We start from the raw sequence: 26,921 nt of genomic DNA on the forward strand, positions 1-26,921 counted from the left end.
GCTCATATATTTGATCTATCTCATTAGTGAATTAAAAATATTGGTAATCCTCCCCTACTGCCAACATCTCATTTCATATAATTTGAGTATAGTATGGCTAGGAAGTGAGAATGCTGTTTCACATGTACATTAAAATTCACCAGACCCCACATAAATACTGTGACTGGTTCTGTCCCCCAAATATTATATATATAATATATACTGAGTTGCCCAAATAAATTCTTATGCATACAGATAATTTCCTCTCTCTCTCTTTTTTTAAAGAGTTAAGTGAATGTCCTCTAATTTTGGAGATTTTTTGTTGCTTGGACATATTTAGGTATTTAGCTTTCAAACTCACTATGCTCTACACATTATGCACCCTCTCCCAATGAGCCACCTGTACTCCTTATTGTTTCTTTTCAGAGTGCAGGGGGGCTGTCTGACTAATCCATAGCCACAGAAGAGGTTTAAAACACTCTGGTTTCATCTAATCTTCCAGCTCAGACCTAGCCGAGCTTGAAACCCGCTTTCTCCATGATAGGAATGGACAAATAAAGGTCTCTCCCAGCACTCCCATGAAAGGGGTCTGTGTGCTCTGTGGATTAAGGTCTCTTTTTCTCAATTAGACTGAAAAGGCTGAAAAAAATAAAGGCACTCCTGTTTGTGTAGCAGGGTGAAGCTTTGCAAGTTGTATCACTCACTTCTGATGGTTTCCAGGTAGTCAGAATGTTTAGTAACCATTATAGAGGTGGTAGGGATTTGAAAGAGCAAAATATGTGAGGTATTAGTATTCTTAAAGTTTCCATGGTCTGAAATTTTCTAAGTTCATCTGTTCTCTTCTGTTCCAGTGAAAATCTAACCACAATAATCTTAACAATATCAGAGTGGCATGGGCTCTTCAAGTACCTGGCCAACACCAACTATTTATGTGTGCTTCCCAAATATATTGTGTTGCTTAGTCCCTCAAAACAGAGTTAAGCACACGCACATATCCTTAAATGTAAAAGTTCACACACGCACACACACACACACACACGAGGCACGCAGATAAGAGGTCACACATATGAAAGCAGTGGAAAAAAGCTGAGGAGGGAGAGAGAGAGAGAGAGAAAGAGAGAGAGAGAGAGAGAGATATATGGCTTTTCTGTACAGGCAGTTTCACGGGCAACTCATTTGTTGTAAATAGGGGTCCTTCCAGTCCGGCGCATGTTTTGTATTTGATTTCCACTTCTGCAACACTGCCTGAGACCTTCCGACAACTGTTAACCCGCCGGTGTCTCACTGAAATGGTATTTTATCAAGTCTTGTTAAAGCCAGCGTCACAGTAGTATCTTTACTTTACGCAGCGTTAACAACCGTAACATGTTTTGTATTTCTGTTGTTGCTGTTATTGTAGATAGTTGCTAGCTTGTTGCTAACTTTCTTGCAAGTAACAAAGCGAAACGTACAGTGCACTGGTTACAGATACAAATTGTAGTGTTACTCTTTCTGTTTTCAGTCCAACATTTCCTGAATGGCTGTGAACGCTGTCGTGAATGCAGCTCTGGTAACGGCTAGTCGCATGGGGGCACGAACAAACCAAACTCCATTCAAAATTATGGCTATTTAACGACAAACTGTCCTACTTATTCTCAGCTACGCTTCTCGTATATCCTTTCTGTCTCTTCTTGAACCGTCTGAAGTCCAGCCTCATGTTGCCTATGGCATTTTATCAGTAAGGAAAATCTAATTAAAAGCTTAGTAAAGCTTTATGATTCGTAGGCTCTTCCGCTTAAGAGTACTACACGTGAGAAATAAATTAAATCAGTGGCGCAAAGTTGCGTGCTTAAGTTTGGCCACCACTGGGAAAATCACATATTTTGCTGATTTATGAGGTGAAAAGAAGTAAACGCAACCCTGCAAACCCGTAAGAAAGCCATTAAAGAATTGTTGCATTTGAGTTCTCCCACTCCCACACATCGTTTTCCTCAGAGATAAAGTTGTATTACAGCTAGTTCTTTTGCCATCTTATGAGTGAGCAGTAACACCAAACTTTATTCCAAAATCTGGCAGTTTCTCTTGCTTGTAATTGGCAGGTACGTGTAAAACTGTGTGCAGAGGATTGAGCAGCCTGGGGCAAATGACATGTTTTGAAAGCAGTAAAATAAATAAAATAAAAATAAAGAAAAGAAAAAATTAAAATGAGCTTTTATTCATAAGTTAATACGTGGTAACTTTTTATTTAATGAATTTAGGAAATAGAAAATGTTAAATAGTAATTGTGTTAGGTGCAAAAGTTTGGCCACCTTACACCCTTCCTAGGATTTGATGATATCATCCACTCTTCTTCTTTGTAGATCACTTCATGTTCTGATGTACATTCAGGCTGCCTTGCACTACCCACAGATAATAAGAATATTTAAATATTTTTTCAGTCAGAAAACTGAGAGGGCTGTTACAAAAGCTTCAGCTTGTGCTTCTTGAGGTACTTCATGGTGGATTTTGAGAACCGCTTTGGATCATTGTACTGTTGTAGAAGCCAGCCTACTTTTAGTTTCAGTGTGAGATCGCAATCAGTCAAGAAAATGCTTTGTAGACATCATTCAGCTTCATTTTCAGAGCTTCAGCCAGTTGCTTAGAGGAGCCTATGGTTGATGAGTGTTACCACAAGGTCTGAAGAGTCCAAAAATTTATCAGCTCTTGTATTATCTGGCAATTCCTATTTGCAATTCTTGACCTGCCTTACAAGTCCTAATGAGTCAGTAAAGGCCTTTCAAAATGATGACGCTCTGAGTGTTTTGCCAAATATAAGGGCAAACTTTAAAATAGTCAGCGCTTAAAGGAGTGTTTCAAAATATGGGAGGGAAGTTCAGACTGGTCTCCGGAAGCTGTTCATCATGTAGAAATAGTTAGCTCTCTGTCATTCTTTTTTTACTGTCCATTACTTGGTCTTAATGCAGTCACTCATCACACCCCTGAAGGTGACTGTCAGTTTTAACACTGGGCACTGTGTTGTTTGACAAAATGTAACCTCTTGTTGTTTTCCTTGTTCTGTGTCTCCTGTTGCATAATGTCTTTTGGGGATTACAGCAGCATTTACTTGTTCTCATGTCTTTGCTGTATGGACAGCAAAATCCCCAATGATTCGAAGAGCCATGACACTCAAAATGTGTGGAGATGTGTGATGACACTTGAGCTGTCGACCCTCTTGTGTTCCTTTATCCACTAGTGTCCAGGCAAATGACCTCACGGAGGAAGTGGGTGATAATGCAAACAGATAAGGCTCCTGGTACCTGTTGACCACAGTCAGGACCTCCTAAATCAGGACCCCCTGACACAGTGCTCCATCAGTTCCTGCCTCAGTGACACCCACAAGGCATTGAGCTCTTATCTGTAATGGCCCCTGCTTAGCATTCACGCCATTCACGCGAACAATGCTACCTCTTCCCGCTCATTGGATCTGTGACTGACAGTGGGTGTTGGTGCACTTGTTTCAGACTTCAGCCTCTATCTGACACTGAACTGTTTATCCAGTCTAGATACCCCCTCCAAGACACAATAAAGGGCGTGTGTCTTCCTTGCCACTTCCCATGTTGTTTGTCTAACTGGACTTTTATAATGGACCTCGCTCTCAATTTGGCACGTTGGTTTCCTCTTCAGAAGGATCTGTATTATTTGGTGAAAGGTTGGGGCAGAAGGCTTGACTAATGGTTGTAGAGCCAGCTCACTGCCCACCCTCTGACCAGCCGGTGAGGTGGAAGTGCCTCTTTGGCGAGACAGTGAAAAGCAGGGAAACACCAGATAAGACCATTGCCTGTGATAAACAGAGTGACTAATAGCTGAGGTATGATGTAGCAGAAATTGACGGATTAGGCGTCTTTCTCTGACATGCTCAGAGTTAAAATTTGCTGGCAAGGATATTAAAAAAATACTGTTGGTTTAATGGGTTATAGAGTTGGCTTTCACTGGAAGAGCTATCTAGAATGCAGCTTTTTGAGCTATGTGTAATCTACTTTCAGTTTTCATCATGCAGCTCAGATCTCATATTTGACGAGGCTGGTATCGGCAGGGGATCTTGGGATCCCATGCCTCCATAATGACCCCTGTGAAGCTGGGACATTATAAAGCTTCTATAATAAACTCCTGTGATCAGTATATCCCTCCCTCCCTGCCCTTATTTATGAATGGCAGAATTTGACAAGAGGGCAGCTCAGGTGGGTAGCTGCCGATCACATGATACCAAAGAGCTAAGTGAGGAATGTGGATAGGACCCCCCCCCCCCAACTCCACTCAAAAAAGAAAAAAACTTTGATGCCCTATATCATAACGAATACCCTCTCTGTCCCCTCCCTCCTGAAGCCTTCATATGCGCAGCAATGCTGAGGAGAGGAATGGGTGCTGCAGGGCTGGCTGGGGGGGGGGGGGGGGGTAGGGGGGCACAGATAGTGGCTGCGTTTGATCTGAAGGTCGCCAGCCCCTTGCTGGTGTTGAGAGATCCTTGGCGGACGAGGCTGGCTCTTATTTAATAACATGAAGGGGAAGCGGACCTTTCTCTCATAATTAGGCCTAATTACCCAGTAGGTGTGGACAGACGGCCCAAGAAGAGACAAACTGCCTTTATCCATGGACTTAGAGTCAGATTACCCAGAGCTGTCTTATCTGTTACAGGGCCAGCAGGAGCCTCAATCCTCCTCTCTTGCTTCTTCCCACTGGCTCCCATATCCAACTCAGGTATATTAATCAGTCAGTGTGATTTATTAGGCCCTGTCCACGACACACAGCTTTAATTAGACCTTGCTTGTTACCCTGTGCTGCAATATCTGACATTTTTCCTGTGAACATGTTTAATAAAAAAGTTAATTGACCCATTGGATTTTTGTTATCTATTGCTCAGTTTCTTTATGAAAGCTTATTAGGTTTATTAAACTGCAAGGTACTGGGAATTTTGGAGATCTAAAGAAAACAAGATACTTGTCCTTGAGGATCTTTGACCAGTGGATCACGTCTGCACCAGCTAGATACTGTTAAAATAGCTTCATCAGTGAGGTATCTTTGCATTTGCTACAGATGTGTTTTTATGTCAAACATACAAGCTTGACAAGTGACTGGCTTGATTGTTTACTCGGCCGGCCTCTCTCTGTTAGCAGAGAAGAATTTAAGGGTGCTTACAAACACATTTGAGTGACATCCTGCCACCATCTTGTTTGTTTACAGTATCTGTCTCCCCCTTCCTGAGCTGCCTCCATGTTTGTATTTGGGTTTGTGGGTGACTCACTTGTAGTCACCACAACAGAGCCATTGTTGGGGGCAATTCAGCGACTGGAAATGCTGACGCCTAGGAAACAGAAGGAGCAGTCCACTGCGGATATAGTGGCAGAGGAAAGTAGCCATAATACTCATCTTTCAGATGCGGTTTGGTTTGGCTTGGCAGTCCTCAAGCCCTGTAAAGTGACATCTCCATCACTGTCCCCTAGTATTGTCTTTGATTGACAGAGAGCTGTTATTACCAGTGGAAAGTTTTACAGCCCCTGGTCTTGAGACAATGAAAACAGCCAGTTTCAGGCTGCTGTGTCCGTGTGACTCATAGCTCCATGCAGGCCTGCTGCTAGACGACAATAAGGAACGTTTAATCCACCTGTTATCAGGGTGAGCTTCCTCCTGTCACACACTCGTACACGCACAGGACTCTGGCTCAGGAATGCAGCCTTACCCACCCATTCACAGGAGGAGCAGCTTAACTGATAGACCCTCACAAAAACACTGTTGACTGTTTTTGCCATTTTCTTCATACCAAACAAAAACAAGTTTGTGCAGTTGTTGGCCCAACAATTTCCTGTTGGTTTGGTGTTACATATAATGGTCAGTATCTTATGCGTACAGCTATATAATTTGAACTATTCCAAATATACACCAAATGTTTTTTTTGTCATTTTATCTATTTGGAGGATAGAGGATATGTTTTCTATAGCGAGCATGGAAAAAATGCTCCATTTTGCTCCTGCAAGCATGCGCTGTGTCCCCTTACAGTGGTAAAGTGATAGTAAAGCTGATGAGTTGACTGTGTCCTTTTGAATCCCTCAGACTGTGGCATAGTGTCCTTAATTAGGCAGGCTAGTCAGAGGTCCATCTCTCCGCTTCACAGATTCACATGGACAATTTAACCACTAACCTCCTGAAATGAGCTGCTCCTGAATGCCTTGGGCTCCAGTTTCAGCGTCTGCTGATTGCAGGGGGCAAGGGTTATGATAAGTAAAAGTAGAGGAGGGGGTGATAGTGCATTTGGAGAAGTGGGGTAGAGTGCTCATTAACCACCCCGTATTATTCATACTGACTACAGTTCTTATGATTGCCCTGTGGAATTTTCCTGTGTACTTAAGTGTTACTCACCAAAACTCACTGTGTATCTTTAAAGCAACATAACGCAAATATTTTACCATGAAATTACAGCTACATAATCATTTTGATGATTGATTCTGATTTGTAATAGGGAAAGTGTCACCTCTTTTATCTCTGCTGCATTCCGCAGCGCCTGTTGTTGCACTATATAACTTTGGCTAAGTGGATACGATCTTCTGCAAGAAGTATGTAACAGTATGTTAAGTGCATAATGCTTTACAACGCTGCATCACACGCTAGCTCGCTAATTCATTCTTTCAATGAATTCAACTTTGTGTTTGTTGACTGAGTCATTGATAGGTTTTGTCCTCTGTGCATAAGCTGCTAGCTTCTAGAGGTACACTTCCTCCAGTACCTATAACTGCTTGAAGCTGAACATAATTTAATGGGCCTGTGTCCTGTAATTTCCGCTCGTGGCTGCAGAGGCAGCAACTGCTTGCAAAAGTTCCATGAACATGCTGATGCATTCAGTTTCTTCTTCATAAAACATTTGTAATGCTGTTTTTTGCAGAATTAAAAATCTAGCTAGCAGTCATCTTCTTGCCTTTGTATGTTTCTTGTTTCTTTCACATTTTGTTTGTTATCACAGTGGACTGTTGATCAGCAGAGTTGTGTGAAAGATGTAGCAGGAATGTGTATCATACCTGTGTGTGCTTTAAACCAAATGCTAACAGCAGCATGCTAACATGCTCACAGTGGCAGTGCTTATATGCTGATGTTTTGAAACTGTAGTGTTTTTCACCATCTTAGTTTTGTGTGTTAGCATGTGGTGGTGCCATAGGAAAACTCTGGGGATCACCAGAGTCAGTAGGATTCATCCTCTAGGGACCATGAATATCTGTGCCATCCAAGAGTTGTAAAGATCAGTCAGTCTGGGCCACAGTGATAGATCAAGTGACTGACTGACATTGCCATCCCTAAAAACACTGAGACTCCACAGGGTACTTGTAGTCTTATGTTCTACCTCAGTTCTAAAACATTATGTTTTGTAGTTAGGATGATGTTGGTATTTTTGGAAAAGTCATGTAGAGATGGTGAACATGTTATTGCAGATAACTGGGTAGAAAAATAATTTCAGTGTGGCAAGAGAGGAATTCACTTACTGGCCTCAGGGGTGCCAGCCATTAAAACCGGCAAGCCTTTTTATTAATATTTTTTGTTTAGAAAATGGATGAATAGATTGATATTAGTTATCTAGAGCCAGACGCTTACATGTGATTATGCTGCAATTTAATGTTGACGCATTATTTCCTTGCAGCATACCTGTGGTTGGTTGGGTTTCCTCAGTTGCCCGGCCTGCAAACGACATAAAAGCCTGAGCTCTTACTTCTGCCTTTGGGACAACGGCTGTTGATCACAAGAGGAGTGAGAAGCTTGAATCTCCGTCTGTTTACTGTAATTAAGCTGTCAGAGGTTGTGATTTATGACATATTGAGTAAGAGAGGTGTTATCATATAGACTAGAGAGAGGAGGACAGAGAGAGAGGCAGAGAGCCACAGGGTTTGTAGCTACTAACAATAGAAAAAATAGAGACACTGCATTAAACACAACTGTCTGCTGTGGCTTCAAGGCAAAGTGGAGCTGCTCTCTGACTGTGCTCAGTGTTTGTGCAAAGACAAAATGAGATTGTTTCTGTAGATATTGGTTGTCAGGCTTATACCTAACTTTATTGTATTTCCACTTCTTCGGTTCAGTCACACAAGTAATACACATCTTAAGTCACTTTTCTTGTTGTCTTTTCCAGTGGCTGTAATGACGCTGGTTTGCAGCCTATTTGCATCCATACATTGATTACATGACCCAGGAATGTCTCGTCCTGCTCCATCCCCCATTTACACCCTAAGGGGGGCTGGCGGGCCCCTCAACACCCTCCACTTTAGCTGCCATGGAGGTGACACTCCCATCCTTTTTTCTGGGTGAGTCATTTATCTCAAGATTCATATTTTGCCTCTTCATCTCACTCAAATAGTGAAGAGTTTTTTTTTTCAAATGAGTTAATTTTTCTAATTTAGTTCTTTATCAAGTCCAACATTAGACACACATCCATCTTTCAGTCTTCATAAAACATCCTGTTGGGTTTTGCAGGTCAGGGAAGGGTGTTATCCATATCTGGAACCTGAATAGCAGGAGGGCTGAGAAGATTGTAGAGGGTCATTCTGGTAGCTCGGTCATCTGGCTCAGCACACTGCAGTCGACGGATGCCCTCATCAGGTCAGGATAACTGATGTCTCGGTTGTAGCTCTCTGATAAGGTTTTAGCTTCTAATGAAGCACATGCATAGGTATATAACATTTTTGTTTCTCTCTCTCTGTTGGTGGAGCAGTCAGGGACGGGACATGCAGGTCTGTCTGTGGGACCTGAGAGAAGGTCGCAATGAGGTGGTGGACAATGTGTGGACTGGCAGCGTTGGGTTCTGTCAGTGCTCCCTGCTGGAGACAGGCCCTGGAAACAACCTGCTGGCCTTTGCTGGACAACAGACAGAGGAGGTTAGTCATCAGGACTGTGTTTGTGTGTCTTAGTCACATTCTTCTTTCCAGGTTCTCCACTCTTTTTTTTCATTTTTAACATCACCAAAGCTGCAGTATTTCAGTGTTTTACATTTTGGTAGTGGCTTGTAATAATTTCTAAAATTAATGGTAATACATATCTATATTTATGTTTCTTATTTTATCAGAAAGCTCATATGTGTACTTCTGCCAAAATGATGGCAGTTTTTAAGCTTTTACTGTTTGTAAATATTAAAATATTAAAGGAGGATTTTAATTGGGTGGAATTAACCAGGAACCCTCAAGATTAAAGTAAAAAAAGTAAAAGTAAAGTAAACCTGTTGTTTTGTGTTCAGGTAAGGTTTGAATTTATAGGCATGTGAGCGGTTGGATGGTAAATTTGTTTGACTTGAGTGTAAGACATGTCAATCTGCATGAACTTGACCAGACTTGTTGTTGCCAGTTTACTTGTTTGAGTTTAAACCTTTACACATATCTGTTGCTTTTAGTGCTGTTTAGTAGGTTAGTAAGTGCTCAGCAAGAGTTGTGTTTCACATCACAGCTCTGCCATCTTTTCCTATTGTCACACCTCTGCAATGATTTGCATGTGATCTGATCCATAAAAGAGAAATGGCTTGAATTGGATGAGGTGTCCAAGATAATATTTTTAGCCAATCGTGAGTGAGTGTGTCATGAGTCAGTGTGACATGTGAGAATACAGTTTGCAGCCAGAGGCTGTCACACAGCAATCTAAAAAGCATCATTAATAAACCAGCCAAGAATAGGAAGTTAATAACAGCTACCAGCTATATGTCGGTTAATTCTGGCTGTGGTTAGTAACATGCCATTCAGTGAATACTCCTCTCTGAAGTAGCTAATTTCTCTGTGAAGGCCTAAGAAAGCAAGTGTAATTCTGCTTTTTAGAGGTAAGGATGTTCCTGCTTCTAAAACCCATCTGACTGATTGAATAGTCAAAGCTGTTTACTTTTTTATCTTTGACTGTTGAGTTACACAGAGAATTCCCAGGCTTGATTCGGTTGTGCACTGGAATGAAATCATGTTCTGTCCATCTCAAAGTTTCTGCTCAACACCCACAAGTCTGTGTGGCTTTGTGTGGAGCCAGTGTCTGAGCACTGCAGCAAGATGGGGAGAGGGCAGCCAGCGATTCAGCCATCTTTTATTGCCTTCAGATTCATGTTACTTGTTCCACTGTGGAGGAGCCACACTTGAAAGGGACAGAGCAGTCACCTGATCCAGCTAAACGTGCCTCTGCTAACCCTAGTTCAGCAAGCCAGGCATGAGGGCGCCTGTGACTCCCAGCACCTCAATAATGCCATTGTCCCAACAGACACAGACAGACAGAAACACACACACCCATAAACGGTAGACCAAAACAGGCCACAGCCGATTTTGTCGTTTTGTCTCCCCACCCCATTCCACAGACATAACTGGCCAAGACAGATGCTTATCATGTATCTGCAAATCATACGCCCACATAAATGAATTCCCTCGAGAAACAATACATAGGCACTTGACACAAAATAGGCACAATGGTATAAGCAGTAGGCAGGTGGGTTTTGATTTGTAACCATACTTCCTTCTGAGCTATTTCAGGGGATTTCACTGTTTACTGCTCACAGTGAGATTCCCGCCAGCAGATTGCTGCCATGGCAGAAACATTAATTAATAGTGTGGGTGTTTTATTTATGGGCAGTGTGATGCCACACAAGAACAGTGATCACCTGAGGCACAGAGAAGTCTTTAAAGGCCCTCTTTGTCAGGCATGCAGAGGTAAACATGCAGGACAGATGTGGCCTAGCGCTAAAATACAGATCACTCCCTTTAAGGGCTGTTTAATCTGAAGCCTAATGAGGATGAATATGCGGATCATCAGCACAGAGGAAGTCGAAGGAAAGGGTTTTGGTAGTGATGTGGGTACACACATACACACAGGCACCCACTATATCACTGGCTTCATTAGGCTGTGTATTTTATCAGAATCAGTGCCAATGTGTGCAGGAAAACACCATTCATGTCGTGGGGTCGGACTTTAGCAGGATTTATTATAGACAGTGGGGCGGCTGCTTTGCACTGATGGATTGTACTGTACTGCTGGTTGGAGTCACTGATCCGCAGAGGTCCTAAACCACAGTGAAAGAGTGTGACTGCCGCTTTCTTATTTTAATTCAGAAGACAAATAAATTATGACTCGGCAGACTGCTTGTAGACATATTCAAACAACTACAATCTGTCTGTAAATGGGTCTCAATAATAAAGACAGATACATTGGAACAAAATACATTAAGATATATACTTTTTATGAAAGTGTGCTAGCTTTTGTCTTAAGGTAGCTGAGGGTAGGGGGCAGGCAGGCAAAGGATCACTGTTGGGTTTAGCTTAAACAGAACCAAGCATGATACATGCTACCAAAATGAAGCTGTGCAAAGCAGTTAAACATGTTTACACAAAGAAATCTCTATTTAGCCATACTGGCAGTGTGGTTGTGGGGATGGCAACATTGGTCTAAATATCTTAACACCTCAGATGGACTTTGAAAATCCATAGTTGCATAGATAATGTATCCTAATAACTTTGGTGATCCTCTGCATTTTCATTTAGAACTATTATCAGGTGAGAATTTAATTTTCATTTTATCTATTCCTGCTAAATAACAAATATTAGTATGTTAGAATTGTCATTGTGAGCATATTAGCATGCTGACATTAGGACATTAGGATACCTCAGAGCACTGCTGTGCCTTAGTACAGAGCTGCAGGCATAGATGTAGAAAGCATTCAGCTACATTCAGCTGTCTGTAGTGAGTTTTAAGATCTAATTGTCTTGTGTTCTCTGCAGATCAGGATTATTGAGCTGCCCAGCAAGTCCCCAGTCTGCACCCTGGTACCAGACACTAAGCTGGGGATGGTCATGTGTATCAAACTGTGGCAGGTAAGCACCACACAGTCCTCTTAAGTGTCATTTTAATAGAAATTATTGCACCTCAGCCCTAAATAGCAGCTTTGTGTCCCTCTGTAATAAACATCCAGTTTAATGAGTTCACTTTGGCAGTCACAGTCCAAAGCAGCAGGTTCTCTACCATCGCTTTCCTCTGTTTTAAATAGTACTTAGACTTACCTGCTTTATTCCGATTGGCCAGCGGCCCATATCAAGACGCAATAATAGAAAAGTCAACAAAAACGCACATGTGAGACGTGGCACATGATTTACAGCCCAACAGCTCGTCCTGCGCCATTTTTCCAAGCGTTTCTTCTCAGCTGGCAGCGAGTCCCAACACTGTAATTAGAGCATTTGGAAGGGCTGGGGGTTCACAGCCATATATCAGCCTGCAGCTGTACATCCAATCTGATCTGAGGAAAAAAGTTTGCTTTCTGTTTTGTAAATGCTGTCGAAAGTTTTATTTTCCAGCCATTAACGAGAGCCTGTAATCATTTTCATGGTTAATTATTAACTCTTTGGGTTTGGGGCTTTGGTGAGAGGATAGAGCGGGGTTTTTAGACTTATGCAAGACTGTGGATGGTTTGAATAAATGTAATGGGCTGTGCAGTTTACAGGCAACAGAAATCAAAACACAGCTTATCATTTTAAAGCCAGAGTGAGGCGAGCTGCTGGCCCGTGCACATTCAGTCCTGTATTCCTGTAACACTAATTAGAATTACTTTAATAAGTCAAATACAAAAGCCATAAAGGTGACATTGTGTTTGTGATGTAATTATAGAGACAAGTTAGAGAGTCTCACAGTACCTGCTGACATTTTGTTTGTGTTTTTCTTTCTTTCCCTTTGATTTCACTGTTACACCCACCTTTCATCATCTGATTTATGAACCAATGCTGGTTCAGCGTTGAGTGCCAGGAAACATAATGATCAATTATATCATTATAAATTATATAATATCATTGTAATACAGCACAGGCAGCTGTCTGACTTCAAAGCCGAAGGGCCCAGGTGATTCTAAATCATTCCAGGCTGATTCCTTTCAAGGCCAAGGCATGTTCATCTGTTACTGACTGAGCGACTGGAGACATCCAAGCAATGGGAAAAGACTGAAAACTTAGTGTGTAAATCCTCTTTCTTTCTCTCTCCCTCTCTCTCTCTCACACACACACACACACACACACAGGCAGGTTGTGAACACACTCTGTCTGTCAGTCATAGGAAAAAAAAGGCTCATCTTGTCTTTCACATCAAGTGCTCATATGCTACCCACCGTTTCCTTAACCTCACACAGCAGGAGGCAACAGCTGACACCATCATCCCCTCTCTCCACCCTGTCTCTCTCTATCACACACACTCCAGGAAGAAGCCACTGACAATTAACTCCTCTCTCTGTCTTTCCTCTCACCCATCCCATTCTCTTTTCTTCCTACCGTTGAGACGAGAAGTGATTATCCTCCATTATTTCCAGGACAGACTCACCAACAGATTTATAGTCGGCCTGCAAGCCCTCTCTGCTGGAATTTATGGGAGAGATTAAACGCAGTGTCAAACATCACTTTCTTCTCAGTTCAGCCCCTCTTCTGCAAAATCCCACCCGGCTTTTAGTTCAAATGCTGAGCTATGTCTAGAAGGTGACAGAGCTCACTGTCTGATTTCTCTGAACTTGACTGGCTGTGAAGCGGTGAACAATGTAGCGGACATGGAGGCAGAAAGTACCTCCACATGTGGGTTTGACTTGTGCAGAGATGTAGGGCCTGGCCAGAGGGACAGTATTGATGTATGATGTGCAAGGCTTTTAATGTGAACAGAGGCTGGCGGGGAAAAGGAAATGTTCCTATACAGATATCCATCACTCTCAGCTCATCACCTTGCTGCCTCGTGGCCATGACATCATGGCGGACCAGGACAAAAACCGGAGGAAACGATTGGTTCCTTATGTTGAAACAGTGCCTGCCTGGGGCCTGTGGTGGCCACATCAGCAAACAAGCTGTTGGTCTCTTGGTTGTTCAGGATTTTTGAGGAACTTACCACATAAGGAAATGACATAAAAGTCTTTGCTGAATGTATAATGTTTCCAGGATGTCACACATATATTTATCTCTAATTACACTCAGATTTTACCTATTTATTCTTTTTTTGCATTAGTTTATTTGACAGGAGCAGTGCTCATTGATCAACAGAGAAAAGCCTAATATTCATCTGTTGTCTCCGGCCTAATGTTAAAATGCACCCTAAAAATAGCATAAAATTACATACCCTTTAAATTGATATTTACAATGAAATAAATATACACAAAATAGCACATATCCAGCTATAGATGACATCGCAGTGCAACTCATGGCGGTTAGTCACAAACCACACAACATGAAAAACCCCACCTTGGATCACTTACTTGGAGACTGGAGTTTAACCAGTATGTATTTGTGGAGGGCTGTAGTATCATTTTGAGCCTTTAAATCTTTCATTAAACTGCTCTAAATAAATGCGGGCCTATTATTAAAATACCGGAGCACTTATAATAATAGTTAATGACTTGATTCAGTGAAAAAAAATCTTTGTCGTACAGAACATGACAAATAAATAACTTTTACTTGACGTTATTTTTTAAATCCCTTCCTTGTCTAAAATTTGCTCATTACACATATACAATAAGAACAATTGTGACTCTCAGAGTTTAGATGCATGTCATCAGGAGAATAGCAATAATGCCAGGGAAGAGAAGAAAAAAGAATATTGTGACATTATTTCATATGTATTAAGTCAATGCCTTATGCTAAACTGACGAAAGGCTGCAGCTGCACTTCTTTCCTTTGCCTCCTCACCATCGCAGCCATTATCCTCTACACACTAGAGAAAGTCTGTGTTCAGAACAGGGATCTAATCTGCACACCTGATATATTTCATACTAATACCTTTTTAAGGATTATTTACAGAAAATTCTAATTCAGTGTAATTAATGGTACAAAAGAGAATTCAGTTTAGCTTAGTTTAATGGCTTCCAATGAAGGACTAACATAAAGGTATATATAGTCTTGAAAATCTGTGTAGCCTACTATGTGGCCAGGATCTGTTCATGGAGTCAGAATAGTGAAATTAGGAAACTGGAAAGACATGGTTTTGCAAGAATCATAAAAATGTCAGTAAATTATAACTGATCAACAGAAAATTAAATTGGCAATTATTTTGATAAATGATTAAATGCTTAAGTTCATTTTATAAGGAGAAATGCAAATGCTAAACATTACTTAGTTTTAACTTGTCACTTGTACATTATGTAATAGGAAAATAAAATATTTTTGGGATTTGGACTGTAGGCCAACAAATCAAGCAATTTGAAGACAAAATTTTGAGCTTTAGGAAGGTTTTTTGTGATGGATGTGTATTTTACTTTTTTCCTGATATTTTATAGACCAAACAAGTAAGGGTTTAATTGAGGAAATAACTGTCTAATTAATCAATAACAAAAATAATTGTTAGATGAAATTGTTGTGGAAAAACTGACAATAAATTTAGTATGTGCAGTGGATTTGTCTTAAGTTGGAAACACAGAGGAATAACAGTCAATTTAGATCGAGTGATTCAGCAGTTATTATTATGATGGCTCTATTTGTTAGAGCCTGTTTCATTGTCTTCATTTTTGTTGCCTCAGCAGAAGAACCTCTCCATTAAATGTGGTTGTTTTTAGAAGAGGAACAAAAAAGAGAAAAATGAACAAATCATGACGTGAAGCTTGCCTGGATCCTTGATTCATTGATCATATAAGTGGACCTCAGTGTCTGAACCAGTTAGACCAGCAGACTGGACACATGTCAAAAATAGTCTACAGACTTGAAATGGTTGAATCATTAATAGTGATACTCATATTTACTGGATAAAATGGCAGAATTACATTGCCTATAATTCAAAATACATTTAACTCACATTATTTGCACAATTATTGTGACTGACAGACTGTTAACAGGTTACACCTAAAACAGTTGCCATGCTAGAGAAGACCTAGCGTCATTGCTCTTTCCACTGGTCCTGTTTCTCCAACCAGCTTCCATCCGTCTTTCCAGCTGTTCTGTGGTGATGAATCTCCTCCCAGAGCCCCAGCCCCACTCCAGCAGAGAGCCCTCTTGTAGAAAGGCCTGTGGAGGATATAATGAATTAGGTGTCTACCCAGGGTTCCCCGACCTCTGACCCATGACATCATCAATCATGGAGGTCCTACACTTAAGTGAAACGGTGGGCCCCAAGCCTGGAACGCTTAGCCTGGTCCCTGCCGGCAAGCAGGGGCCGCTGATTTTCACTTGTTTTTATTTGTTTTCATAATCCCTTAGTGTTCGTCCTTGCTGATGTGTTTGGAAGGAATACACAACTCTGTCTATAATTTGTTTAAAGCTGAAAGAAGAGAAATATAGAGCGTTAAGTGAGAAGAGAACTTTAAGATGGATGAAAAAATGGCAGACATGCCCCCCCCCGCACATATGGAAAAAATTTCTTTCTCTCCTTGAATCTGTAGGGCACCGTGCTTTTGCTTGGGGCCTGGTGGTATCTTAAAGCAAAGGCATGAGTCTGTATGGTATGACGTTTTTTTTTTTTTTTTTTTTTCATAGGTCTTCTAAAATATTTAAGCTTTAAACAGTTAAAACCATTGTCTGGATAACAGACATATGTGGATGTGAAGGGGTGTGCTCAAGGTATCAAAAGGCATGGTATACAGGCGGATTGTAGGATTTCCAGAAAGCAGGATGGAGGTTAGATCAACCAGTTGTCCCTCCCTCTTCCTCTTTTTCTACCTCCGTCATTCCTTCCTTCCCTCCAGCAGTGTAAAGATATATGAAGCCTCCAGTTTTTATCAGTTCTCCTTTATGTTCTTGTTCACTGACATGATTTACAAGCTTGCTGTATATCTCCACACAACTTTTCTACCCAGCTGATCATACACACTCATTCAGAAAAAGCTTGAAGGCTCCCAGCAGTGGGAAGGCGCTGCTTGATCATATGTATTACATGTTGTACCCCATACTTTTCTCTTTTTATATGCAAATAACTGCATTTGTTCTTGATACTGGTTGTTCTGCATGTATTTAACAGAGGAAATGTGGTTTAGATTTTTGTGTCTAATGCCTGTTTGTGCACCTGGTTTCATTTCATGTGATTTGAAAGATTTACTCTGATGGATTCACCAGTTCTAAACATTGCGGTTGGATCTGTAATGTCCTGGGGTTAAATGGGGATGAATTCAGGGTGTAGTGTGTTTTTGTGTGTTAGTGCCTCAGCATGTGTAACGCGTGTAGAGCAAAATAATTAATTGACCATTTGTTAGTTTACAGAAAATCTATATGTAATTATTAATCCTTCAAGGCAGGATTTGCTGCTGTACTGTTCTGTATGTGATTGTAAAATTATTGTTAGGGGGTTTTAGACAAGTGGACATCAATTTGAAATTGTTATATAAACTAAATAATTAATAGTTCAGAAGAATTGATAATAACTGTGAGACAATGTATTCTCTGTTTGTACTCTAGAATTGTTTTTTTTTTTTAAGATAAAACTTGAATAATCCCTATGGTAAAATTTGCAGCAGCAATATTAAGAACAAGTTACAGTTTCATAAAATGGACTGCATGTCAAAATGTAGCAAATTTATGCATGAAAGCCTAAAAAAGGTCTGTAAAACAATAGGTAGAACTTGTTAACATGTTAAAGCAGAAAAGGTTAAAAAACATCATCAAACAGTAATATATAATGAATTGAAAAACATGGGGGGAAAAAATCTGAATCAAGACTCCACCTGAGGGGAAACAGTATATTTGCAGTATTTCACTTCACCATATTTCTCTGTGCCGGCACTGAGGTCTGTGGCTCAGTAATATAGATGAGGAGCAAAGTGAGGAGTGGTGTAATGGAGTGCTGGAAAGAGAGAGAGCAGCAGGCTGACGAATGGAGCCCATAGCGTCTCTCCGAGTGTCAGCGGGAGCTTCCAGGATGATAACCTCTGCTCCGCTCAGCTTCCAGCATCACGCAGCGGTTTCTGTGGTTTTTACTGCAGAGCTCTCATCTCACAATTTAACCTCACACCACTCTTTGTCTTCTCCCTTCCCATCTTGCTGTCCCTCCTCCTCTCTCTTATCATCCTCCCTTACTTTTAGCCAGACTCGGGTTCCAGACCTCTCCTGTTGGCTGGATACGAGGATGGCTCCCTGTTGCTGTGGGACGTAACCCAGAGGTCCAAGCTGAGCCAAGCCAAAGCCCACCCTGAGCCTGTCATGTGCCTGACCTTTGACACCAAGCGTCTGAGGGGCATATCAGGCTCCTCTGAGAAGAAGCTCTCCTCCTGGATACTGGACAGACAGGACAACCTGCAGGTCAGCAGAGGACAGGCTTAGAGGGGGTAGTGGTGTTGTCTAGTTTAGTGGTTCCCATGGTGCCCATATGCACCACTCATGTTCCAGATGTCCTCATTTGAACTGATATTAAACTGGTTGTTTCTTAACACTGTTAGATATTATAGTTATTGATGCACAGTACAATGTACCAAAAGTTGAGAGAGCATTCCTGTGGAGGCACAGTAATTGGAGGATATTGTTACAGCAATGTTACAAAAATACAGTTCAGTTGTCAGTGTTTAGGTTGGTTTGGTCATGTTTGCTTTCATACTACCACCTTTTAGATTTCTATTACTTTCAGCTATCTTTTGAACTGCTTATCTTTTAGCGAACTAGTTCAACTGTTTATTCGTTAGTTTAAGTTGACTGTTTCAACTATTTGTTGAATATATATATTTTTTATCCATTACTTTTAGCTATCTGTCCTTCTATTTTTCTTGCATTATCTATAGTAATGTTTAGAGTTCAGATAACACAGATGACTCGATGTATATTTTTGAATCAAATCATAACTGTTTTGACATATTAACTGTAATTATTGTAGTTTTTATAGTCTTTCCAAGTACTCCTGGGCAATTCCAGAAGCCCCCCCTGCGGTACCAGTGCTCCAGTTTGAATTGTCATTATAATGTGGCCTACTGAAGTGTCCCTGGTTAAGGTCCTGAACCCCCCTACCTGCTGAATGCCATAAAATATTATAAAAAAGGGTCATGGTGGAGATGGGAGGAGAGTAGAGTTGCCTTTTCTCTGGGTTCTCTTTTGAAAACATCAGGAGCCAAAGAGGAAGAGGCTCGGCAGGGCTCCGGGGGCCATAAATCAGCTGCTGGTTACACAGTGTTGGCAGGGCCAGGGGCCAAGGGCCGGGCAGGGACTGTCACTCCAGAGTCTAACCACACACATAGTCACTTGTTAGGTCTGGATAATATCTATGGTTCTGGATTAAAAAAACACATCACAAAATCAAAAAATTATTATTGCATGGTAATGAATAGAATGTACAATGCAACTTTCCTCTTGACCAGCACACACAGTTTCTTTCTCACACATAAACACTTGGAGTGGTCCAAACTATCTTCTGCCACACCAAAAGAGATCACATCAGCTTTGTACCATAATTCATTTTACATAACAGCCAATGCTTCAGAGACTTAACGCCTCATTTGAAGCTATATTTTCTCTTGATTTCATGAGCAAAAGGGAATGCTCCCATTTTTCAGCCAGCCCCCATGAATCAGAGCCGAGGGGAACCTGAGGCTGATATAGGACACTCCTGAACAGTGAAGGGGTATTATTCTTTCCAAAGCTTTTTTTTTTTTCAAATGAATGCTTGAATTAGAAATATTTTTTTTCACCCTGAAAATGCGTCTAGAAAAACACTATGAAGGATTTGATTCAATATACCAAAAACAGGAGGAGAGTGGTTATTTGGTTTATTTTGCTCAAGCAACAAAATATTGATTCAGCATGTAATCCAGGATGAGGACGACAGGAAAAAAGCACAAGGAGAGGGAAAGGATCCAACAGGGGCTTTTAAATTATCCTGAAGTGCAGCTCAGTGTGACGTCCAGACAGCTATCCTCAGTTCTTCCCACAAAAGTATTTTTGTGTGGCAGCAGTAAGGGGGCGGGGGTGGTATGGGGGACATGCCGGGTGGCGGACCCAGGCCCGGGTCCTGACGGACGACCCGTGAGAGGTAATAAAAATATCAAAACCTCGGAGGCCCCTTAACCAAACAAAAAACACATCTGCAGTAAAGGGAACAGTAGTTCACAGTGGGAGGCTGCAATAAAGGCTGAGGAGGCTATAAGTGCCACAGCATCCCACTTCCCACAAATTACCCCTGTGATACAGTCAACTGTTGTGGAACTGGCTGGCAAGGCAAGATAGATGCTTTTTGTGAAATGGAGGAGAAACCGAATGTGACACAACACAGTGCAGTTATGATTTAGTGAAGCTGAAGGGCTGTGAAGTGAGCTTATCAAGAACAGATAAAGACAGATAGCCTCAGGAATGGAGGTTAATGTATTACACATGGCTCCCAGAGGCTTTTATCTGCTGTTTGACCTGGCTGGTCTGATATCTTTTCATAGTAATGAGGCATCATCTTTAGCCCTTTTTTCTACTTTCCTTCTAGCATGCATTTTTGGGAATGTGTCAGAGTGAGACTATGAGGGCGTGGGTGTTAGGTTTTACAAGCTGTTAAGCCAGACGGACGTATATTTAGGTGGCCTCTCAAATGTATTGACATGTGCAGTGATGGGTTGAACCAGGAGAAAGAAAAAGACAGAGGTCGCGGACCGGAGAAAGAGAAAGCAGGTATAGACAGAGGAAGATTAGTAGTGCAAATCAAGCATGGCTGACAGCAAGCTATTTCTGAGACTGATGACAGTTCTCTGCAGGTGAAACTCCTGGTCCTCATCTTCACTGCAATGTTGAAATATCTCCGCTGTGGTCACCTGCATGACGTCCTCTGTGAGTTCTTGTACCTGTCAGTCAGATTTGACCTGATTTATGGGTCAGTTCACATCAGGCCCAGCCTCAGCCTGCTGTTGGACTGATGTATGCCCAAGTTGGCTGTCATAAAAATTGTGGCTTTTTTTTTTATTGAGTGACAGCCCCTAACCCCCCACCCCCCTTTGTGAATCAGACTGCTCACCTGTTTGACACATCCATCTCCTGTCAGCCTCGGCCAGGCTCTGACAGGCAAGGTGACAAAAGGCTGTAATCTCCCTGCTGGTGTGTGTGATTCTGGGACAGGGTGTGTCAGAAATACCTGCGAAAAGCCTCCCAGCCGCTAGGCTCGAGTGAGCGATGATGGGAAGTTTCAGTAGATGAGCGTGAACGCCAAGATCGGTGCCAAGACTGACGAGAAAGACAGGGAGGGAAGTGTAGTAAGGCTTGAGTGAGATCTGCCAAGTGGACGCTCCTTTTGAACGTCCCCTCTGTCGGTGAGATGCTACAAAAGGGGATCCCGAAGTGTGAGTTGGTGTTGGATCTGTCATAGACCCACAGCAGGTCTTGTGGGCCCAGCTGCTGAGCAGAGCTGGTAGCCTCCTGACAGCTGAGAAAGCTGGCGTTTAGACAGCCAGCCTGCTGTGTGTGAGTCTGCATGCTGTAACACAGGCCAGGAAGGAGTGTTCAAACAAAAAAAAGAATGATGAAGCCCAAAGAAGGATTCTGTCTATGATGAGATAGTAAGGAAGCAAACAAGAAAAATGGGGCATCCAATTAAATGAGCCAAGACTCCCCCGTTAGAGCTAATGGATTTCATTACAGATTGAGACCTGGTTAATGGCAGTGCTTGAAGTCAGAAGTGTTTTCTTGGGATTCATTCAGCAGTGATGTAGCTCTTACTGCTGCTGGAATACACGGAATTCATGACAATATAATTTAGACAATTTTCCTTTTTAAGAGAAAGAGAAAAAACATTTTCAAAGGCTGCAATTAATTGTCATTTTTACTATCCTTTTATCTGCTGGTTATTTTCTCAATTCATAGATTACTCATTTAATCTGTAAAATATCATGAAAAGTAAAACATATGTATCATATTTTCCTAGAGCCCAAGGTGATGACTTCAGATTGCTTGTTTAGTTTAACCAACAGTCCAAAATCCAAAGATGATCAATTTGCTTTCTTGCTGATATTTTTAGATGCCTCGTGTCTGTACAGTGAATAAGAAGCAGCCGGTTAGCTTAGCTTAGGACAAGACTGAAATCCAAGAAACAGTTAACCTTAGCTTTGACCAAAATGTTGAACAAAATTACTTTTTTTTTTCTTTTTCAAATCAGCAAATTGATAAATTATCTCATTGGTCCAACTTTGTTTTTATCATGGCACTATATCCAAAGCAGACCAAAACTAAACCTAAATATCTAAGGAGCTGTGTGAAGAGTATTTGGGCTCCTCAGCATTGTGACTGGGATATTAGCTCAGAGCTAGCTGGTTACTTGAGCACCAATTAAGCCAAATTAAAATAGTACACTGACCTTATATTACCCCAGTGAATTGTAAAAAAAAAAATATTTCCAACTGTCAAAGACCTGCTCTAAATGTAAGTACAAAGATGGTTATATGTTTGCATGCTGCTATAAATTTTATTTTGGTCAGATGTTCTTTAAGAAATTAATTAAATGGTGGGACTAACTGTTAATCTTGATTTAAGTGCCTGTATGCTAAGGAGTCTTCCACCACTGCCTGCCAGTTCATCCAATGGTCAGTTGCTCAAAGTTCTTTTGTTCTCCACCATATGTTGTATATCATTACAGTGGATATCCAAATACCTGTTATATCATAATGGATCAGAGCTGCTGTGGAGTTCATTCTGATGGAGGCTTTTTTCTTAAGGGACAAGCCATTTCAGTGTTACAAAATATGTGATCTTTTTCTTTCCTGTTTTTAGAGTCTGGACACGATGCAGACTCCAGAAAGACTAAGAACAAAGAACAATAACAACTAACAATTCAAAATCCAAAAATGTCCAATTCATAGTGATATAAAAACAGAGAAACAACGGAACTAGCACATGCTTGGAATTTTTACTTGACAATAAAACTTTATCAAAAACGATTTATTAAATTTCAGATTATCAATGATTGATTAAGTAATAAATTAATCAAACAATTGTTTCAGCACTGTTACTGTCAAGCACAACTGCTACATGAAATCACAGAGTAAACACTGATCACTAGCAGCTTAGGAACCGACATAGCTCATTAATTTTAAATTACAACACAGGAAGACTTTTTTTTCTCACCACTTTTTCTCTCTGCTTTCTCAGACTTTAGAAAGTAAAAACAATTTTGCAGCCAGCCCTGCTGAATGACCATTACTGCATCATTAGCCATTTACTACTTACAACTGACCCTTTAATGAAACAAATGCCTTTTCCTGACACAAACTATGGGAAGCAAAACAAACAAAAACAGACACTTAAACCCATCATTATCAGGCTGCTAATGCAGACCAGATGGAGAGAGGTAGGGGCATACCAAATTCTTGAGGTAATAACAAAGCTCCAAACAATCTTTCACCCCCAGGTTTCTTTGTATCAGCGCTTGTTTGGTCTAACCAACCACTCTCTGTGTAATACTTGTGGTACCAGCGATTGTAGTTTGATTTACAAAAAAAAGAAAAGAAATTAGATCACTGCCTGTTCTGAACTTCACTTTCTTGTGCTGCTTTGATCAATGACATTCCCCTCTGCTCTCTCTCCCTTGCATTCCACTTTATCCACTTGGGTTATGAGTACCTGGCTTATATTTTCCACATGCAGCTTGTGGACAGTTCCCGCCCGGAACAGGAGCACGCAGATAAATTCTCCACCGTCTCCTCCCATCCAAGGTCATTAGTCTCCCTAGACACAACTTATGAAGTCAATTTTACGCTGTCCAGTTTAATTTCAGCTCCCATATCCAGATGTTTGTGTCCTATCTAGCGATCCAGTAGACATCCCTACCCTGCAGGAAGAGCACGTTCGCTCCTCAAGAATGCCCACTGCAGCAAGCCCTTCAGATAGTGATCTTAGCAGTCATTCATTATAATATGTCAGAAAGTTGCCCCTTTAGAGAGATTGATACAGTCCATGGGACACTGGAGATCACAGGGAGAGAGAGCTGTGGCTAATCTTTAACAGGCAGATGTTACAACAGTGTATTTATCGGGTCTCTTCTCCCGCTGACCAGACCTTTCAGTGCGATGTAATTCATCAGAGACGCTTAAAGCAACAAGGCCTCTGCAAACAAGCATTTCAGCGAGACAGTCTCTCTCTCTCCCTCTCTTTTTCTTTCTTGCAAAACTGTGACAAAGGTAAGTCAAAGCCCTGTAGTGCTTCCAGACTAGGCCTCCCTAACTCCAAACCAAATAGTGGGATGCAGAGAGATTTGCTCGCGGCCCTCGTGCCGTAATGTTTTGTGGCCGATGATTGAGTCCCAGGAGTCTACGGCCAGGTTCAACAGACATCCAGCCTCACACTTGGACTTCAGTCATCAGATCAGCTGATAGTCTCTCCCTGTCAGTGTTTGTGTTGGCCACAGTTTCTCAGACAGCAGTGATTAATCGACTTACTGACCTAATTAGCATGTGTGATCATTTCTATTTGGTTTGAGATTTCTCTTCTTGTGTGGCAGTGCTTATAATACCTGTAAAGGTGTCTCAGATGTATGTTTGATATATGGTTCTAACACCCACTAACATCTTCTCATCCTTGCCTTGTACAGCTCCAGGACTGTGTGACGCTGGTCAACCCTGGGGTTTCCCAGCTGTGCATCAGGGAGGACGGTAAGCTACTGGCGTCAGCAGGCTGGGATCACCGGGTGCGGGTGTTCAGCTGGAAGAAGCTGCGACCGCTGGCGGTGCTTCAGTACCACACTGACATGGTGCTAAGTGTGGCCTTCTCAGACCACCAGGACCCTAAACAAAGACTGCTGGCTGCTGGATCCAAGGACCAGAGGATCAGCTTGTGGTCAATATACAATGAGGGAGCTGACACTGGCTGAACCTGAGCTCTGAGAGGATATAGACTTGAACTCAGTACATTCATAACTGTCAGCTTTACTAATGCAATGATGATGTTCTGATTTCCAGAATGCCAAAAATGATTTTTAATTTGTTTCCCAAGTTGCACCACAGAGAGGTGTTTCTGTTATTTAGCTGACTGTCACTGATATAAAAGGGGTGGACAAAATAATAGAGGCAAGCACCTAGCAGTTGCAATACAATGCAAAACCACCAAAAATGATGTCCTTCAAAATGATTATACATCTAAATCAAGACCTCTCTAAAACACCTTTATAACTAAAATTGAACATTATAGCCCTCATGAAGGTGGGTTCTAGAGCAGGACTCTTTTAAACTGTATTAGACTGCAGTGGCTGTTTTCCAGGTGTACCTAATAAACTGGCACCTGAGTGTATTTGTCTCTTGGAGACATAGAGTTACAAGGCAGTGAAAATGAAAATGTAAGGAAAAACTGTTCGTGATCAAGGTCTTATTTTCTTATGTCATGATTCAAAATATAACCTGTCAGAGCTGTTATATGCATTCACTGTTTCTTCTTGCTATGTAACTGGTTGAATTAGTGATGTCTTTCAGGGAGTTAATTAGGCACTATCCAACTTCTTCAGCCCTCTGTTTTCTAAAGACTGTTGTGGTGCTCTGTGCAGCTCTGTGATTGTATTGACTTATCTGATAGGAGATTTGCTCCAGTGGACTTGAATCTGAGGTATACAATGCACCTGAGCAGCTATGTAATCCTGTGTTGTTATTCTAGCAGGTCTTAGCTTAACACACAGGCCCTCCAGCCTGACCTGAGCTGTATTTGTCAAACAAGGTTAATCACAGCAGGGACACAGAGAATAGAGGGATGTTGGTTTAGTAAAGGTGCCGATCTGCAGTTGCTCTCCTTGGTCAGCATTATTTGTTCATGAGCTGAATTTTTTTTTCTTAATTAGTATATGATCTTTGCAAATGAAGAATATGAGAAAAACTGAAAAAAAAAATCTACACTGAACCATTGAATTTAAAACAAGTAAAAAGTAAAATAAGATGTATTTTAACATCCTTTATGATAGAATAGTCAGACTATCAATAACTTCTACATTTATCTCACGTATAATGCTAAATACAGATGTCTTTTTGACAAACTGACATTTGTCAAGAAGAAGGCCAAGGGTCTTGTTGTGAAATTCCCAGAGAAAATAGAGAGGTGTTGTTTTTCTGCCCACTGTCTCTAATATCTCTGTGAGTCAATGAGCAGCATGGGAGCTCATGTGTTACAACGTTGTGCCATGAGGCCAGGGGCCCAGGGCTTCAAACACTAGACGTTCTGCTTCATAAAGGTTTTGTCTCCTGGGATGACCCCAAATTGAGAAGCTCATCATGCTGTACAGGAAAGGCCTGAGAAATCAAAGAGCCAGATGAGCATAATGGCCACGAATCATTAGTGAACAGAGGAAAGACAAGGTCATTTGCTGGACAAGCTGCTTTTCCGTGACACTACTGTCATGGAAAAAAGTGTGTTAACTGCAGGTTTGATGGGTTTTCTTGCTGGTACTCTGTTATGTTTTGGATGAGTTGGGTTTGTAAATGGAACTAGTTGAAAATCCTATAATATGACTTAAATACTTGGAATAAGAACTGTTTTTGCTTACTTTTTTTCCATGTCCCTTGTTTTAATGACCTGTTTTTCTTGTTCCCTGCAGAGCTCCATCCATACCTTTTGTGTCTGACCCCTCTGGTGACATCTTGCATTCATAATGGCTTCCTAACTCTCCTGTTGGCTTTGAACAAACACTAGAGGTGGTGTGGACCAGCTTCCGTCCATTCTCTGATAAATCAAATAGTTCATCCATTGGTGCAGATGTCTGCTGAATGGAGCAGACAGCAACCCACCGGTCCTTAGAAGTGGCCGGTGGACCTCGTAAATCACTCCATAATGGGTCATTTAGGAAGTCAATAATTGGACAGGGAGACTGTCTGCACAACAGGCCCTGTGCTTCACTTATCACTAACCTGTGTCTTCCTTGGTCCTAAAAGTCAGAGGTCAGCTTGGCTTTGGGACAGGACATAATCTGTTGGATTGTGCTGGTGTGGAAGCGTGTGTGCAGTTGATGTTGTCAGTCCCTGAGCTTTCGGGTGTATTCATGGATTATATTACCAGCTAAGACGTCACACTGAGCTTGATTATTTAGAAAACAAATGGTGAAAAAGAATGATTATAAGAAAATAATCCCTTTCTGAAACCAAAGCC

At 41.4% G+C, this 26,921-nt stretch overlaps 1 protein-coding gene across 5 annotated transcripts; it reads left to right on the plus strand.

Annotated features, from left to right (window-relative positions):
• Nucleotides 1-1,168: 1,168 nt before the first annotated feature.
• On the plus strand, nt 1,169-25,207 carry gnb1l (guanine nucleotide binding protein (G protein), beta polypeptide 1-like). Of its 5 annotated transcripts, XM_051075236.1 has the most exons (9): nt 1,201-1,271; nt 4,630-4,692; nt 7,616-7,752; nt 8,102-8,273; nt 8,443-8,568; nt 8,681-8,843; nt 11,700-11,792; nt 17,937-18,152; nt 24,391-25,207. In XM_051075236.1, exons 4-9 carry the CDS (start codon nt 8,164-8,166, stop codon nt 24,667-24,669), a joined length of 987 nt encoding a protein of 328 aa, XP_050931193.1. In that variant the 5' UTR covers nt 1,201-1,271; nt 4,630-4,692; nt 7,616-7,752; nt 8,102-8,163; the 3' UTR covers nt 24,670-25,207. The 5 variants fall into 5 exon arrangements, with proteins under 5 accessions (XP_018525030.1, XP_050931191.1, XP_050931194.1 ...); XM_051075234.1 differs by lacking the exon at nt 4,630-4,692 and having other exon boundaries at nt 1,193-1,271; XM_051075237.1 differs by lacking the exon at nt 4,630-4,692 and having other exon boundaries at nt 1,193-1,271; nt 7,616-7,722.
• Nucleotides 25,208-26,921: the final 1,714 nt, after the last annotated feature.

This window comes from Lates calcarifer, linkage group LG13, assembly GCF_001640805.2.
Source record: "Lates calcarifer isolate ASB-BC8 linkage group LG13, TLL_Latcal_v3, whole genome shotgun sequence".
In the NCBI taxonomy this organism is placed as follows: domain Eukaryota; kingdom Metazoa; phylum Chordata; class Actinopteri; family Centropomidae; genus Lates; species Lates calcarifer.